General features: G+C 39.0%; 2 protein-coding genes across 3 annotated transcripts in view; one reads left to right on the top strand and one right to left on the bottom strand.

Annotated features, from left to right (window-relative positions):
• The window catches only part of LOC111866256 (probable 39S ribosomal protein L45, mitochondrial), a 15,500-nt gene extending 6,130 nt beyond the window's left edge, over positions 1-9,370 (top strand). Inside the window, exons 4-6 of the mRNA XM_023855034.2 lie at positions 5,509-5,660; positions 5,872-5,920; positions 8,494-9,370. Of these exons, the coding sequence (XP_023710802.1) occupies positions 5,509-5,660; positions 5,872-5,920; positions 8,494-8,889 (597 nt within the window). The 3' untranslated portion in view covers positions 8,890-9,370. The remainder of the gene's footprint in view (positions 1-5,508; positions 5,661-5,871; positions 5,921-8,493) is intronic.
• A 3,436-nt stretch (positions 9,371-12,806) lies between these two features.
• The window catches only part of LOC111866258 (regulator of G-protein signaling loco), a 68,837-nt gene continuing 62,603 nt past the window's right edge, over positions 12,807-19,040 (bottom strand). For both annotated transcript variants that reach the window (XM_023855037.2, XM_023855038.2), the window contains 4 exons: positions 16,076-16,159; positions 15,178-15,331; positions 13,883-13,974; positions 12,807-13,641 (listed from right to left, as the gene is read on the bottom strand). In XM_023855037.2, the coding sequence (XP_023710805.1) occupies positions 12,967-13,641; positions 13,883-13,974; positions 15,178-15,331; positions 16,076-16,159 (1,005 nt within the window). In that variant the 3' untranslated portion in view covers positions 12,807-12,966. The remainder of the gene's footprint in view (positions 13,642-13,882; positions 13,975-15,177; positions 15,332-16,075; positions 16,160-19,040) is intronic.

The following is a 19,040-nucleotide window of genomic DNA, read 5'->3' as shown; positions in this document are numbered from 1 at the left end:
TATAAAACCACCATTTAAGATCATTTTAGTGAAAGTTTCATGTTCCTATCTCATAGAATTTAAGAACAATGATGAATAAATAATTTTCGAGCAAAATTTAAATGGCCGGCTGAATATATTACCGCAGGAGCCGCGGCCGCGGAATTTAAATGACCACGTCAAAGGGTTAAGGAGATAGATGCTTCAAAGGGAGTGACAAGAATATCTACGCAATGGTTACGTATTCTTGACGATGTTGAAAGGTTGCTCCTCATATGGATAAACGAAAAGCAATTGCAAGGTGACACTATTAACAAGAACATCATTTGTGAGAAGGCGAAAGTGATTTTCACCGACCTTGTTAAGAAGATGCCAGGATCATCAACGGCCGAAGAAGAAGCATTTAAGGGAAGCCATGGGTGGTTCGAGAAGTTTAAGAGAAGAACCGGCATCCACAGTGTTGTAAGGCACAGTGAAGCAGCAAGCTCCAACACAAAGGCAGCAGAGAACTTCATCGGCAACTTCAAGAAGCTCGTAGATTCTGAGGGTTACCTGCCGCAACAGATTTTTAATCGTGACGAGACGGGTTTCTTCTGGAAAAAGATGCCGAAGTGAACATATATAACAGCAGAGGATAATGCATTGCCCGGCCATAAGCCAATGAAAGACCATCTCATGCTGCTATTTTGTGCCAATGCAAGCGGCAATTTGAAAATTAAACCGCTGCTTGGTTACCATTCAGAAACTCCACGAGCCTTCAAGAAGTGTAAAGTCCAGAAGAGTAGGCTAAATGTGATGTGGAGGTCCAGCAACAAGGCTTGGGTGACAGGTGACCTTTTTACTGATTGGATCAATGAAGTGTTTGGTCCTTCTGTGAAAAAATATTTGCTTGAGATGAATCTGCCACTTCATATCTTGCTTGTTATGGACAACGCTCCTGCCCGTCCTCCAGACCTACAAGATGACCTCCTTGAAGAATATAAATTCATCAAGATCCAGTTTCTGCCTCCCAACACCACTCCGTTACTCCAGCCTATGGACCAGCAGGTTTTTTCTAACTTTAAGAAGCTGTATACTAAAGCACTCTTCGAGCGTTGTTTTGAGGTGACTGAAGGGACCAATATCACTCTCAGAGAGTTTTGGAAATATCACTTCCACATCGTTGCCTGCCTCGAGATGATCAAAAAGGCGTGGGAAGGGGTTACCAAGAGAACCCTCACATCTTGGAAGAAGCTTTGGCTGGAGGGCGTTGTCGAATGTGATCTTGAGGGGTTCAAGATAGTACCTGTGGAGCCTGTAGTCAACGAGATTGTGTCTTTGGCCAAGATCATGGGGCTGGAGGTGGATAACAGTGATATCGATGAGCTTGTGGAAGAGCACAGCCAAGAGCTGACCACCGAAGAGCTTGTGGAGTTGTGTTTCACAGCAAGAAGTTGTGGAGGAGAGTTTGTCAGAGGAGGAGGAGGAGGAGGTAACAGCAAGCAACAATCTTCTGGCACAATAAGAAATGCTGAAAGCATGGGAAACTTTTGCATCGTACATTGAGAAGCATCACCCTAATAAGGCAGTGGCTATGCGCGCTACAAATTTATTTAATGATAATGCTGTGTCGCATTTTCACCAAATTTTGAAGCGTCGACAAAAACAAATCTCTAGACAGCTTTCTAGTAAAAAAGAATTAGATATTGTGACATGTTGCGCAAAGGAGAATCCCCCCCCACCAGCAGTGACGCGTGAGTCAGCGCTCCCCTCCCCCTCTGCACGGTAATGTAACGGTGACGCAACAGGATTGCGAGAGACGATGGTAGTAACAGCGGTTACTACCGCTAGCGTTGCTAGCAACACAGCGCCAGGCAACAAGGGTGCTTATTACGTGGCCGTTTTCTGTATTGTCCGATCGAGGCTACATGAGGAGCAGCGAAGGCTATTCACAGTTAGTCCTGGAGCTACCTACGAGTCAGTCCTCGAGCTACCTCCGAGTTAGTTCTGAGTTAGCCAGCAACCAGTCAGTTGTATTGTGGCATTTGGAGTGTACTAATTGTGATACTGCAGATAGCAGTAATCGTAAATCTGTAATTTGGGTGATTGTAAGTGCGAATGTGAAATAAAATTCGCTATACCAAATACATTGTGAAGTTATTTGTCGCGTTATACAGCCGATACGTGACAATATGTATCATAAATAATAAACTAATTATTTCAATTTTTTTTTTTTTGTTTTCTGCGAATCGAATTTGCATTCCAGGTTAGTTCATTCCATATAGAAGAAAAGATGAAGATGATTCATGCTCCTTAACAATGTATATATAATTTTCTTTGAATAAACATTATACATAAAATTTTTTGAGTATTTTTTTTGGCATGAAACGCATTAGCGTATTTTACATTAGTTTATATGGGAAAAATTGTTTCGCTTAACGAGTGTTTCGCATTACGAGTAAGATTCTGGAATGAATTATGCTTGTTAAGCGAGGTTCCACTGTACATAGACTTGACCCATAATTTATTTTTTCCCCAGTATGTGGAAGAAAGTTCTTGCTGTGTAACACCATGCCCAAGTCTCTATTGTCATCTAGTCCTTCCATAAATTATATTTTTTTCTTGTTATAGGTTAAACATTTTTTTTTAGTGGGTAAAACTTTCAACTTTCTAAATTCAATCCCACAGTGCTTTTCAGTTTTTTAAAGACTTGTTCAAAGGGTTTACTCCCAGACTGTTGCAGATATAAGTACAAGTTTTGCACCAGTAGATTCTTTGAGGAAAACTGCTGGACCTCAACTTTTATATTTCTGACTTTAAGTAAAGGAGATATTTACATATTTATGAAAGAGTATGTTAGAAACTGCCTAATTTCATTAATTAATATCTGAGGATTTCTTAACAATAACAAATAACAAAGGAAATAAAAATTATGAAAATTGATGATGTTATGGTTGAAACTGAATTTAGTTTTGACTTGGTATGGAATGACCTAAGGTCAATTCTGGATTGTCTTCTGCGCACCAATGTAGGAATTATCTGTTAAATAATTTGGTATGTTTGCTAGGTATGCAGAGGATTTAACAAATGTGAAACATTTACCATCCATGCCCCCTGGAATATATTAGTATACATGTACTGTTTAAGTCAGTTTTGATTTTATGTTAGGGTTCCAAGAGATGTGCAATGTCATGTTTGATTCAAGATTTAACCTTTATCGGACGGGCCATTTAATTTCCGGTAGGGGCAGCTGGACGGAGTTTATTTAAATGCCCGCCCTTCTAGAGCAATGAAATTGTAAGCATGTTTCTAAAAATGGTGTGATTTCTACATTTTTTATGATAAACGAACGAAATGAACGCTCCTTTAATGTAGAAAGAATATAGAATCAGATATTCTAATTTACAGATTTTAATATCTGTAAAAATTTTTTACACTGATTCCCAAAATAAAATTTCCCGAAATTCATACATTTTCTGCACCATGCGTTCTAGCAGTGTAATACATTTTCTGCACCATGCGTTTTAGCAGTGTAAGTCCTTGTGGCGACTTCACATTCAATGGTATCTCTTGTTGTAGCTTATTTATCGTATGGGACATGTCGCTATGCACGACTGTTTGCGTCTGAAATTCCTCGCTGCCTAATGTGTTAGATAAACACAGAAGTTACTTCTCGGAATATGGTGTTGCCAGATCGGTAATTCGTTCATTCATTGCAGTCAAACCATTGTGTTTGTAACGATTTTGAAACATCGCAATATAAGGTTAGCCACCCATGACATCATGAAGCAGATATTGGGTTCAGAGAAGTCGTGAATGAGATTTTTGTATGTGTGGGCTCGAGGTTAAGATTTATGGCTTCTTATCGTGGTCTAAGCACAGAGATTCACTGCTAGCACTGCTAGAGATCCGTATACACGACTACGTCGTATGGAAAATGCTGAAATGAGACACAGATTCGGACTGCTATTCAACCGATTCTGAATGTGGCGTGGAAGGTTGGTCTTCTGATGCCTGAAATTGAGAAAGAGCTGTTCAATGACACAGATTATGATAGGGGCGAGCAAAGTTGGAATTCTGATTCCGCGGACGACGGGTCATCACCTTCGTCGGCAACTTGGGGACCGCCAGACCAGTGTGGCTGGAGAGGTGTGAATAATTATTCCGGTGTAGCTGCGGGGATAAATATCATTGCAGCTCGACATCACTGGCCTGCTTCCTCTAAATCGCAACTGAGGTGTCGTGTGTGCTTTTCGCGTGGGAAGCGGTCTAGCGTTCGTACGAAGTGCGTGAGCTGCGACGTCGGACTCTGCATTTCGGAATTTTTTCGGCAGTACCATACGAAGGCCACATTACCATAGATGACGCAGGGGGGAAGGCTGTTTCCTCATGAAGATGGTGAACATATATCACGTAAGTAGAGCAAAAATTTAATTTTAAAAAAATCTTTACACGCGTGCAATGCGCGAAATCATATGAGGTCGTTCGGCCATATGACGTTGGTAGATTACATTAGATCACGCAGGAGGGAAGGCTGTCACCTTATAAAGGTTGTGACCAAAAATTATGTAAATAGAAGAACAATTTATATTTTAAATTTAATTTTAAAAAAATCTTTACACGCGTGGAATGCGCGACATCATATGATGTCGTTCTTAAATTTGGCCTTACTTTTAACGTCATATGACGTCCCTAGATTACATTTGATCATGCAGGAACGAAGGCTGTCTCATTATAAAGGTGGTGACCAAAAATCATATAAATAGAACAACAATTTATATTTTTAATATATTAAAAAAAAATTACACGCGTGGAATCCGCGACATCATATGATGACGTTCGGCCAGCTGCCCTAACTTTTAACGACATCATATGATGACGTTCGTCCAATAAAGGTTAAATGTACCATTTTCAACTCTGGTCGCATTAAAGAATAACTAACTACGTGTATATGGAGCAGATAATATTTGCTTCTAAAAATGAACTGCATGACTAGCAATGTGATTGTTTAGTCATACTGCTAGTCATGAAATTCCCATTTTTTGGAACCTAAAGTTTCAATAAGAGCCTGTTATTGGTCCTAATCCTGAGCCAGATGAATCTATTCTTGCATATTTTTCAACCAAAACTTTGCATGTATGCTACATGTTTTATAATTTTTTATTTCATTGTCATGATATTTGATGAAGAGTACAAATTACGAAGGTTGTCATTATGCACTTGTCTGAAGCCTCTCATTACTTCTTACCTTTTGGTTTGTTATTCTCCTCAGTCCTCAGTTCTGAAATATGCTCAAGCTGTGCTTTTCCCTTAGTGTTAGAAACCCAAAGAGAACAAGAGGTACAATTATAATTTTGTATATTTTAATTCTTACATTGTTAGATGGAAGACAAAAGTTATGAACTGAATGGTGGCAAGTGTTCCTGAGATTTAATCTGCCCTTAATTTCTTTGTGAATGCAATTTTGGTCTGCTACTGTCATTTCTGAATACTGTATTTAATATTAAAAATGTTGGAGCATATTTTCAAATGTACTGTTACCTTCTTTAGGGTGCTAAGCAGAAGGTTGAATTCCTAGAAAAGAAAAGTAAGTCCATGATGGCTATACGTAAGATCCGCAACTTTGAGGAAGATTTTGAAGTCAGTGATTTTGTTCAACAAGCACAAGAAATATACATCAATGCACACACCTTCATGGCAAGGTAGAGTAAATTCAGATTAAGGCAATTTGTTTGTAGAAGATGAAGCTGTTAGAAATGTGCATCTAGGTGTAGCAGTTTTTAATTATGGGTGCATTAACTCAACTTTGATGTGGCTGATTGCCTGAGACAATTTTAGTGCACCTTGATGATTGATTTTACACTCAAATCAACGACAGTGCTATTAATCCAATGATTTTCTGGTATTTTCCAGCAAAGATGAAAACAAACTCCAAGAATTTGTAACAGAACGAGCATATCCAGTAAGTACTGTGTAATCACCGCATTACTGTTTGTGTACAGAGATCTGTTGACACTTCTGTGCAAGTGACTGCTATATAATTTGCATGTCAACTCTGCGTTAGAAGTAAGTTTTCATGGGCAACCAGGATTACCAATTTGCGGGGGGTTGATCCAAGTTTTTAATGATCCCTCACTGTAGTTGTATTTAAGTACTGTGATACCTTAAAAGGCTACTCAGATTTAAAGCGAGGTCAATTTTTATGTTTTTAATATTTGCCATGTAACAAAGAGATCTTTAGAATGAAGAGGCCTAGTAAATTTATTTGGTTATAATTACTGGATAGATGTCACTGTACGTATATTTAAACAGGAAATAACACAGGACTGAAGGGACTTGCATAAAGAGCATTATTTTTATTCTTTACCTACTATTGTTAAAATTATTATCAAGAAGGAAATTAGAAATGTATACATGTTATGGTAATAGTGAAATGGATCTTGGAGTTGGGAATTTTTCCCAGAAAATTAATCGTTATCTTTTCAACAAAGACCCTGTACCATGGAGTTTACGAACAGATTTGCAAGTTTAGCTGCTATGTTCACTGCTTTGTAGCAGCTCTCACTATCTGCAAGGTCAACAGGCTTTCCTTGCTGACAAGTCTCATGACACCCTACAAAACGTCCCCCACTACCTCAGCCCATCCACTCTTTCAATTTTCTTTGAAAATATAAAAGTGCGGAAACTTTCTGAAGATCCCTCATATGTTTTTTTCAGCTGTCTTTCTTTGCCTTGTGGGTGTGACCCTGGTTTGACATCAGCTCATGGTTATTAGTAGCTTGAAAAGAGATGTTTAGGTATCCTATTTACACACACACACCACTTATCTCCATCTAATGCCAAGGTCAACAATGGTGGAGCTATACCTACATTCCCCCATGCTTTTATGACATACTACTTAACTATATAATCAAGTGCAAGGAATAAGTTCGTTATCTTACATGTAACCTATGCCCTTTAGTAACTGTGCAAAAAATTCTACCATCCAATCTGTTCAGTTCGTCAAACCATGATGTGATCAATTGTAAATAAAAGTAAAGTTGTCTCTGTGCTTAACTGATTAAGCACTATACCATGAAGACACGGAGTGGATGTATAGATCTAAGTATTCTTGACGTTGGCACAAGTTGGAGGTGAGTGGTCAGCTTCAGACATGGCTGTTTTACCCCCAGTACCCACTGGATAAAAGGATGGACCCCAAAACTGGTCTGGATGACATGGAGAGGAGAAAAATCTTGCCCATACTGGGACTCAAACTCTGATAAGACGCTTCAGCCCGTAGTCAGTTGCTACACTGACTGCTCTGTCCTGGCTCCCGATCTGTTGTAAATACTGTCTCAAGTTGAAATGCATTCATTATGCTCTGTTCCCTGTTGCTTTACAGTTTTCTGCAGTATCAAAACGACTTTAGGTACGAAAGTTATAGTTGATGATAGGTCAGTTTTCTGATGTATTTGCTGATGAAAGTACTGAAACTGAAACCTTGGATACTGACATGGCCAGTATCAGTTCGGGTTATGTTCATATTTTCAGACATGGCCATTCTCAGCAGAATGTGAGGTGAATATGATACAATCCACTAATCGGACTGTAGGATAAGAGTTACTGCAGGGTCCTAATTAGAGTAAGTCATACCCCTCCCACCATGCAACTGCAGCCACTGTCCCACTGCTTCTTGCTGCACACCTTACCCACAGTCCAGAAGCCAGGTATAAAAATATGGCCTGTAAATTGGCTTCTTTTGTGAGTGATGGTAAATCACACAGTACAAATGAAGATGGAATTCTATCATCTGAAACTAGCATTCATGCTGATGACGACCTAGAAAGTGCGTGATTTTGATAACTCTGATATCGTTACTTAAGTGGTTAGTTACAATTATAATTAGTAATTAACTTATACAAATTTCTACAGACCAGTCTGATGTCTGTCACAGTCAGAATGCTCAGTGGTGGGAAATATCACAAACTCGGAAGTACCAATGGTCCAACATTACTACTTCAGAGAAGAAAATTTTATAGGCCTGATAATTTTGATGGTTCAGGTTAGAAGAAACAATATGAAAGCTTATTCATCAACTGATCCCCATATTATACACACTAGTTTTTCCCCACATAACAAGTAGAGGCCATCTGGCAAGCTTGACATTTAGTGACAACAGCCAGCATACATACACAAGACTTGGGCAGTCTCTCCAAAATTCAACCTGTGTACAAATATTTTCTCTAAGTTCAGGACATATAATCCGATGAAGTATGGTAGGTTTATGTTTAGGCCCTGTTGCCAACCCTAATGCACATTCAAAAGTGGCCTCTATTTTGCCATTTTGTTGTGTCATATTCTGACTTCCCCCAGATGACAATTAAATTTGCAAAGAACAATGTAATTCCCAGATCCTAGAACTTTTCTGAAGTTCCATCAAATGCTGGGAATTTCTTGAGGGGCTGAGCAACTCATGGCTTCTCAAGGATTTAGTCAGTTACTGAAAACACAGACTGTATTCTCATCTCACATGATACATTTTGTTTATTACAGGAAATAAGGCATAACACCATAGATAAAACAATTCACTGGAAGTTTGTGAAGTCCCTGGAGCCCCCACGTCTGGTGCATGCACGATGCACTGATCTCATCACCAAGGAGAATGTCTTTAGTCAAGTAACAGTAAGATTTCACACACAACAAATTCTTGCAATCTATGACCGGTTTGGGCGACTGATGCATGGCAGTGAGATACTTGCTAAAGATGTACTGGAATATGTTGTATTTGAAAAACACTTGTCTAATGAATATGGTCTCTGGCGTTTGCATGAAAAAATTGTGCCAGATTGGATGCCTCCAAAAGAGCCAGTTACGAAGACTTATAGGCTTGTTAAAGAGGAAACATCACAGGAGACCTCAGACCAAAGAAGTGCAGCAGGCTCCAAGTGAAACAGAAATTAATCACCCACAGATGGCATCAGTTTGAGTCATCATGTAACATGGGATTAGACTTTAATCTACTGAATGTTACTTTGAAAAAAATGGAAAACCGTTTTTAGGGTTAGTAATGCTTTGTGTGTGTTACACCAATACTTCTAAATAAATGAGCAATTTTTTGTGTAACTTTGTGGGCAGCTCATTTTATTTTGGTTTGTCGGTACTTTATATTTTAGCTTTCCTCATACCACGAACATCCTTACTGTAGGTGTCCAAAGCCTGAATTATATGACAGCATTTAATTAAAAATGTGTTTCCACTTCCAAGAATGCAAATTTCACCAAAACTATCAGTGATAAAAATATGAACTTAAAGTATCTTTTCAAACAAAACATGTCACAGTGCAAAAATTTTATATCTGCCATTTGTTACAACAGATAAGGGTATGAAACTGTTGCAAGACAAAATCAAAATAATGTATGTGCTTAATTCATATGGCTTCTGCTTAATCCTGATGGATTTCCTATACAAAACTGCAGTCCTCACAAATTTAGTGATAAGGTGTATGCACACCCATCTTTGGTGTGAATGAAATAGACACATCACTGTAGTCACTTCTGTTTGGGTGGCCAGTGCTGAATCCTGCTGGTGTCCAAGAAGTTTAGTTCTGCCACTCAGTACAGCTCATCAAATTTGTATTTGCCATTCCATGGCTTGACTACAAAATGTACATTCCTTTTTAATATTTGGTGTAAGTATCAGGCAGGTGGCAAAGTGAAGGATTTGCTACATGAAAATTATCACCAATGAAAGACTGAAGACATTATTCAGTGACCTCAAAAGATGGTGCTAGTCACATGAATGCCAAATCCTCCTTATTGAATGGCAGGACAATCAAAGGAAATGGCAGCAGAATGGTTGTCATTTGAGCAATGCAACATAATTTTTGAGAAGTACTGTAAATTTGAAAATGTGTGTAAAGTACAAAGACAATGGCAGCATGAATTTGCAACAGACCCTCCAACATGATTAACAATTGCACATATATGTGACAAATTTGAGCCTGATGGCGTAGTACATGTACACAAGCCAATATCTAGACCCTGCACAGCTGTGATGTTGGAACCGTCTACATGATGACCACATATGTGCACGTGAGACAGGAATTAGCATATCAAGGGCAGAATCCATTCTAAAATGTACTAAATGGCAGTTTACATCCTAAGGTTGTTACATGCCATGAATCAAGATAATCCTCATCGAAGAGTGCAGTTTTGTGAGTTGTTTCAAAACAAGGTACATGAGGATGAGAAGTTTATGAGCAGAACTGTTTGGTTTGCTGAAGCAACATGTAAGCTGAATGGTACAGTGAATTACCATAATTATGTGTACTGGGCTCCAGAAAATCCATACATTTATGTGGACAATTTACCAGGACTCAAATGTCTTGTGTGAGCTGTCCTGCAGCGATTTAACTGAACTTTTTCTTTTTTGAAGGAATTACTGGCCCTATGTACCTCAATATGTTGTGGAAATCCATTTTACCTGCCATTCATCAGCTCTATGCGAATGAGCCATTTTTACTTTCAACAAGGTGGTGCACCACCACACTAGCACTTAAGACATCAGAAGCTACTTTGATGAAACCCTACTAGGTCAATGGATAGGGCAAAAATGAAGTGTTAAGTATCTCCCATGCTTACCTGATTTAACCCTCCTCAACTTTTACTTGTGGGAGTCTCTCAAAAATATGGCATGTCATTAGGAAACCACAGACACTGGAGATGTTATGTGAAGAAACTGAAGTGTTGTGTGCCATTTTCCCAGTCAACACCTTGGCAATGGTTGCTCGTGCGCTAGTCTGCTGAACTCAGAAGTGTCTAGAAGCTAATTGTGGGCACTTTGAATACTTGTTCTAGTTCAACGTTTGTTGCAGATATCCCTTTCTGTATCAAATCTGAACTACCAATAACATGTAAACAGATATTATGTATGTTGAAGTGTATATACATTTTATGGGTCCAATAATAATACACCTAGATGGGTTTGGATAGCTGCTATCCTGACACTACAATGGGTAGGGGAGGAGGTGGGGGAAGGTGTTATGTTCAGTTATGGAGACAAATATTTTATTACAAGCAGTTGTACAGAAATAGACACTGTATCTTTAAGACAAGGTTTAGTCAATTTCTGTGCATAACACACATATATACAGTTTAAAGATTCTGTCCCATGCATGCCCAGTATGTGGTAATTAATTGTTCGTATGTAGCACGCACCCTGATGTTAGCATATTATTACCCCATAACACTGCACCTATTGACCCATCCTATATACCCATCCTTCTACAGTTCCTATGAAAAATTCTGAAAATTTATGGTGAAGATAAATTGTAAACATTCCATCAACATAAATATCCAGTAGCATCAGATATGCTGAAACCATTCCACTATCTTGGAAATGAGCCATTAAATTACTGTACCTGTTCATACAATAAGAACATCTCAAATTACAAGCTATAAACCATTATCGTTGGTTTACTGGGAAATATATTTAAATACCAACTTACTTATTTCACTTCACATACTATCTTTATCCTTTCCTTTTTTAATGCCTTTGAAGGACTTAAGGCAAAGTCATTGATCTGTATGCTTTTGAACATTTGAAACTGAAGTCACATGACCAAATCACTGGCATACGAGCCTTGTTAAGATCAACCACACTGATTTAGAATAAAATTCTGATGTTCTGAAGGATGTCTATCTGCATCATCAGGGATACTCATGATATGTGGCATAAAACAGCTGAAGTATATATACAGAGGCCTACTTGCACATACCTTATAACCCATCCTATACGTGACATAACTAAATATTTCTTAGCCTGGAAGTGACAGTAACATCATGGCAGTCACTCGTCTTGCAGCCGACCTAGTTCAATGCTGCGTTAACTTGGAATGTAGAAGAATATAAATGATTCAGTTGCTGAAGTACGACCAACAGAGTGAAACCTCTCTCACCACACAATCCATATATTCCACAGTTCTGACTAGTACTGAGCTTTTCTGGAAGCATCTGTGATGGTCAGCTGTAGCAGATTTACTAGGCTGGAAGAGATGTATGTCATGCTTGCCCCCTAAATTTCATGTTGATAGTGCAGTCTATGTGCCCAATGTATTGTATTCAAACAACATCAGAACATATTCCACATTAATGTGGCTGAATTCTTGAGAAGACTTCAAAGCATTTTTGGTCCTGTGAAAACCTTTACCAAACCATTCACCAGACACACTGTAAATGACTGTATCACAGGTATGAGGAAGCATTTTGTAAGAATATTTAAACATTCTTATATACACTGAAAATAGGCTGAGAAGAAACCAGTTTGACTGGTTTTGCATTACAAGCAGTTTCACAAATATGGTTACAGTCCTATACAAGTTGTATTAAAAGATACAAAAATTGGTTTCCCTATCAGTCCTTTCTTGTACAATACTTACATTACTCTCAGCAATTAAATGATATGTACAACAGCTGCTGTGTATTGAAATGAGACCAGCCAAAAATATTACTCTGTAATTTCATTTTTGTTCATCTTCATCAGTGGTAAAGTGATATTCAAGTTGATACAAGTTACCAGGTATGGCTTGGGCATGTATCTCATAGCTGGAAGTATTTCAATGAACTACTGATGACAAGCAGGTAAAGCTATCCTTGTGACAGGCAACTGAGGCCCATACAGTTGTGAGATGTTAAGGGTCCCATATTATCTAGACAATTGGCTCACAGATGGCGGTGAGGTTGTCAGCCTTTATGTACCGGCCATCTTTTACCCCCAGGAACATTCCTGGTACTCATTTCTGTTAGAGGCTGAGTTAGCCCCAGGGCCATATTGTGGCTGGAAGGATTAGGTCAATTGAAAAAAATCCACCTCATCAGGACTTGAACCTGCGACCTTCCGGCTTGTAGCACAGTGCCTCAACCAACAATGCTACTGTGTGCCCCTCTAATAACAAATACAAAGTAAATTATGTCAAATGATACCATGTATCAAACTAGCCATATTGAAAATCTACAAGCATATGCTAAATCAGACAAAACTGCTGCTGGGTTGATCAAGGTATACAGTTCTTCGGCTTCTACAAACTCTGACATCCCTTTTTACTTCTGTGGGTCTTAGGAACCTGGAGTTGGCACTGTCTCCAGGTGCTCTAAAGGTAGAGGGGTTGGTAGAACCCGATGCATTACTGCTGGATTCCCACATGGATGTTTTTAGAGGAAGATGCTTAGGTTTGGGGGGCAAAGGTGGGGGTTCACTATGTTGGTGCAAACGATTCAAACCCTGATTCACCTCATCTCTAGAATCTACACAGGTTAAGGTTGCTTCCAGTGGATTAAGTTCTACTAATGTGTTCTCAAGTGATGATCCAGCTCCTGAAATGTCACCATGATGTGTCTTATCCAGTTTGTTTGGGTCTGGTCGGTGTCCTAAAAAGTACTCTTCAGCCTGGTGAGGAGAGGGAATCACACCTTCTGCTACAAAACTCTGATCTAATAAACGAGTTACCAGAGCACCTGGTGTAGTCCTGTCAGTATGGTAACCACATCTGGTTCCACTTGTTCCTGCTGGCAATCTCTCTTGACTGTTACTTGCATGCTGAGACTCTGGGTGTAGTTCTGATGGCTCACAGACCTTGGACGTATTTTCTTCACCTCTTCTAAGTTTTCGAAACTTTTTACCAGTTTGAGGAGCATTCTCCTTGTCCTGAAAGATGTCAAGACTCAATGCTGAAATTTTATATAGAGATAAGGAAAATAAAGTACTATTTCAATAGTAGAACTTAAAAGGGTTGGCAATGCTAATACCAAAGCCAGCGACTGAACAGTAATATTTATATGTAGTAGCAACAACGGGCCATAACTTTTAAAGGAAAGAGCAAACCGCCTTTTGTTATCATTAAAAAAGATGATAGTTCGTCCCATTATCTTCAATATAGCTTTCTTACCTTCAAAAAGTCTGGAAGTTCAAAGTTTATTTCTGTTCCTCTTTGATCTTCTAATCTGCTCCTCTGTGCACGTTTCAGACCTTCATACAGTTCTGTAATGCGAAACCACATTAAATGGCATTTTGATGGGACACATACAGAAGCTAAGTTAAATTTATGCTACAATAATACCAAGTACAGGGTGGGGTGCAGAAACTTCCTTTTTGTGAAGACGCATTGTGAAGGGAGGGGAGGTTGCAGAAAAGTGGGGATAGGCTTGGCGAACGCAGCAGTTGCGGAAGTTTCTGTCTAATACCCCTCAGTAGGAAACATGAGGTGGACGAGCGCGCAGCATGCGTTTGCTGTCAAAGCCTATTTTTCGAACAACCATCCCTACACGGCAGTGCAGCAAGCGTTCCATACTCACGTCGGAATTAAGCCCAGAGGTCCGGTTCCCAACCGGAAATCGATTGTTTTGTGGACAGAGAACTTTAGGACAACCAGGAGTGTGGTGAAAAAATCATCAGGATGACAACGGACTGTTATGATGCCAGAAAACGTGGAGGCAGTTCGACACTTGATTTTAAGATCTCCAAGATGCTCCGCTCACAAACATGCAGTTGCCCTAGACATATCCAATTGTTCAATGCGCCGAATTCTTCACGAACATCTTAATTTCCATCCCTATAAGATGGTTATTGTGCAAGAATTGTCACCACGTGATTTACAGAACTGAATAACGGCATGCGAAATGTTATTGGAAACAAAGTAGACAACTTTCAGTCCAGTATGACACACAGGTCTACAACACTTCAGTCTTCATTCGCCTTACATGTTTCGATTCAAAAGAATCATCTTCAGAGGCACAGCACTACAAGCAGGAAACACTGTCACATAAGATGTTTAACATTATGGCTATACCTCAAGGCAGAGGTTTTTAAACACAGCCCCACAAACCTGCTTCAGCTGAAGAATGTTATTCGGCAGGAAGTAGCCCAAATTCTGGTGCACATGTTGGAATGTGCAGAGGGGAACTTCAGAAAACGGTTGCATCAGTGCATAGAGAACGGTGGCCACCACCTTCAAGATATTTTGTTTAAAACTACATGATTTAAAACTTTAAAGTATGTTCTTTCATTAGCTAAATATAAATTTTGTCTATCAGCAATAATTTTTCTTTTATTCGCCTTCAAAAAAAGGAAGTATCTGCGCCCCACCCTGTATATGTACTTGGAAATGTTACCTTTGTGTTACTTGGCTATACTAACAACAGCATACCAACTGATAATTCTATGTTTCACTATTATTATTCTCACCATCACTCTCAGAACGTCCTTGAAGCTTGACACCAACTTTCCATTTGGTGATAAGAGGTGGTTTTGGATGTGAGGTGGGTACAACTTTTGCCTCACTTTCATCTCCAACATGTTTACTGATTCCAAAAGCTTTCTTGCCTTTGACTCGTGATTCCTGCAAGATAAAGTTATAAATTAATTAATTCTAGGAACCACCTAAATTTGAACAAGTCATTATCCAGTGTTCCAGGACTTCTTAATCTCTTGGAACCAAATGTAAGCATAGCTTGTAGCAGTAAATGGTCGTGTCATGTAACACCAAGGTAAACTAATTCTTTATTTGAAACTGGACAACACAGTTAAGGATATCTTGCACAGATGGCAGCACCAATCAAACTGTGGGTGATTTTAGAAACTCTGGACAAACTACATGTTTACCACAAAATATTGATAATTCTAATAATCCTGCACCAGCTGTTTGAGCTCTAAGAATCATGGTGTCCATTTTAAGGGTAGTTCTTTGTCCATGATTTATTTCACTGTCTTTTAGTGCATACACTTATCTACCTCACTCCTTTCTCCCGCACTACATGTTTTGGCACAAAAGTGCCATCTTCAGGTGCTTATTCAATTATTCAGTTCTTTGGTTGAGCACTGCACTCAGAAAAGAAGGGTTCAAGGGATTAATAATGTGGACTCCAAGATGGTGGTACCTTCATACCTGAGAAGGTGGTTTCTGCATAGGTATTCTTTATGAGAATTGCATAAAATGTATACAGATGAAACATATATGGCTGACAGATTCTGGAGAATCAATCCTACAGTTAATAGTAACAAAGAAAATACAGGAAAACTGTTTCAGGGAAAACAACTAAGTGTTACCCACTCTACTGGCATAATATAATGGACCTCTACATACCCTTACTTTATCCAGAAGGGCTGAGTCCCTCCTAAGGAAGCGTCCAAAGATTCCTGAAGAATGTTCTGAGCCCCAATCTTCTGACTGGAAATGTATAAATCAATCACAATTTCATAATAAACAGAGAATTAACAAATTACTTCTTTCAAATAAAAAGTGACAAGAGGGACAGTAAAAAGTTACACAGAATTTGCCAATTTTGACAGTCCACTGTTGAGTATTAAAATCACGAACTACATCTGTCAAAGTTTTTTCATTATTATATTTTTAATATAAATATGGAAATAAGTATTACTGTGGTTGGCTACATACATAATTCTTCATCTACAAGAATATTTGGGAAAGGCAATGGAAGAGTTAAGAGAATAAGATGAATCAGCAAGTGCACAAAGAAACAAAAAGAAAACTTGAATCCAAAAGAAAGAAACAAGACCTGGAAATTGTTGGAAGGATGAAGAGAGGCTGGACTAACGTTTCACATTTGGAGATATGGGAGGACTGTATCCAGTGGAAACTTTTATGCAATAGATATCTACAGAATTTCCCCCAAAATGTATGCACATTACAGGTACTAATAACATATATAAAAAATGGAGAGAGAGTGACAGTATTTCCAAGTGATGTAATTGTGTAAAGTTCAAACAAGCATGTGGCACTAGTACTGGTACACTCTGCTAGATGGTATTATCCATTGTAAAACAGAGTATGGAATGGCACCATTTGCATTTTCCATCAAAAAAGAAGGCCAAGACAGTGCCATCAGCTGTGAAGGTGATGGGCATGGTCTTCTGGGATGCAGAGGGGTTTATTCTGGCTGAATTCCTGGAACATGGGCAAACCATCAATGCTGCTCGTTATGTCGAGACACTGCACAAGCTCCGTTGTGCACTGTGCAATAAACGTCCGGGACAAAACATCATCCTGCATGACAACCTCACCCCCATGCCACTGGCCTCACATTGGAAGCAATTGCAAAGATGGGGTGGGAAGTTCTTCCACACCCCTCCTATAGCCCTGATCTGGCACCCTCCGACTACCATCTTTTCGGATTTGTGAAGGATCAGCTGCGTGAACGTTTTGAGACAAGGGAGGCAATTCAGAAAGCAGTGCGTCAGTGTCTTCGGATGGCTGGAATGGAATTTTACAGAAGGGGAATTTTCAAACTCCCAGAACGCTGGGAGAAATGCGTATAAAGAAGTGACGATTATGTGGAAAAATAAAGAAAGGTCTGTAGATTGAGGTGGTGTATTTGGTTTGTCAATAATAAAGCATGTTACTTTCCAAAAAATTGTTGCTCATGAGTTTCAGTACGACCCTCGTACTTTAGGTTCTGATTTGAAAAGTGTGCATATATTATTTTAAAGTCAATACTTATAGATTTTTGTTAGCAGAATTCAAATGCATGCTCCATTATAAAGTCTGGCAGGCCACATATGGCCTGTAGGTATATCATTGATATACTGCAAAATTGAATTAGTGTATTATATTTAGGCATCCTGTTGCACTCTACACTTCTATATGTATAATATAAATACCGTCGTAAATGCAACAATTTATTGTAGTTCTTTGTCTTTCTTCTTACACAGTACATGTTTCGGCCATAACTGGCCATCATCAGGTGTATTTCGTTTACGTAGCTGTTACACTGCATGTAATTTAAAATATAAAAACACCAGCTTTCTCAATTGTCATGGCTGCATTTTAATTGGTCCCGATATACAAGAATCCCCTTGCTGATTTGTCAGTTATGTTTAAAATCTCTGTTAATATACACTCGTCGATTTAAACTTAAAATTATTTTTTTTTAAATTTAAATCTACATGTGTCTACATATTATACTTATTGAATTAGTGTACTGACTTCACTTCATGGTGCAGAGATACTCAGCTGAAATACAAATTCCCTGTATTTATGGAAGCTAAGGTACATTATCATATTGTGGCATATGGACCTGTTGCTAAGCAGTGAATCTGTAAACATCGGCTGTTGCTAGACAACACCCACAACACACCCATGGGCAACAGTACAGGAACAGTGTTTTCTATGTCCACAGACAGACCACTGTTACGCAATGTGCGTGCTGTGACATCAGACAACAAACAGTACATGGCCATCACATGACATGTTTCCTGCGTGTCTGTTAGCTTGCAGATGTGCGGTGACATCCCACAGCAACAGTGAATGGGGATCATGTGATATGTGTTTACTGTTGGTCGATGTCAGTCCCTCGGCTATATGAGTGAGTGACAAAGTTCAGTAGAGCAGTTATGAGTTACAAGAGAGACAGTAGTGGCAGAAGCATGAGAAAAGATCAAGTGGGAAGCAGAAGTGACAGTGAGTGTGTGTGACATTGTCCTGTGTTCTGAGAGTTACGAGAGAAATAGTAGTGGCAGAAGCATGTGAACGGAGTGAAGTGGAATCAGGAGTACAGAAGAATACAGGAAGTTGGCCTGTGAAGATTTAAGGCATGACTGGAAGATTTTATGTGTAATATTTGTAGTGATTTGAAGCGATAGTTTCTGGGTTGAGATCCGTTGCTAGGAGATGGCTAGTGAAGACTGAGAATCCTAGTGCATGTGCAATGGTGAACTGGAAAGTGTGTACATCAGCGATAGTGCTGTGTTGCCTGTATCTAAGTGTAATTAAGAGAGAGTGTGTAACTGAAATGTTAATAAATCCAATCATCCGAACTAGAACCTGTCATTTCATCACACGTACCACCTGACATGTGATGATATATACAAAAGTGTAATAGTGGTTCCTGTCTTGAGCCAGCTGAATCCTATCATACCTTAGAAATTATTTCTCTGTTATCTATTTAAATATTATATTCCTATCTATGCCTAAGTCTTCTGTGGCATTTCCCCTTAAGTTTTCCAATGAGAATTATCATTTGTATCTTTGATTTCCCCATGCAAAGTATTGTATAAAACAAAAGAAAAAGCCAATACTACAACTGATTTAA

Source organism: Cryptotermes secundus, unplaced genomic scaffold (assembly GCF_002891405.2).
Source record: "Cryptotermes secundus unplaced genomic scaffold, Csec_1.0 scaffold940, whole genome shotgun sequence".
In the NCBI taxonomy this organism is placed as follows: Eukaryota; Metazoa; Arthropoda; class Insecta; order Blattodea; family Kalotermitidae; genus Cryptotermes; species Cryptotermes secundus.
Note: the sequence above shows the minus strand (reverse complement) of the source record. Positions and strands in the feature narration are given on the sequence as shown.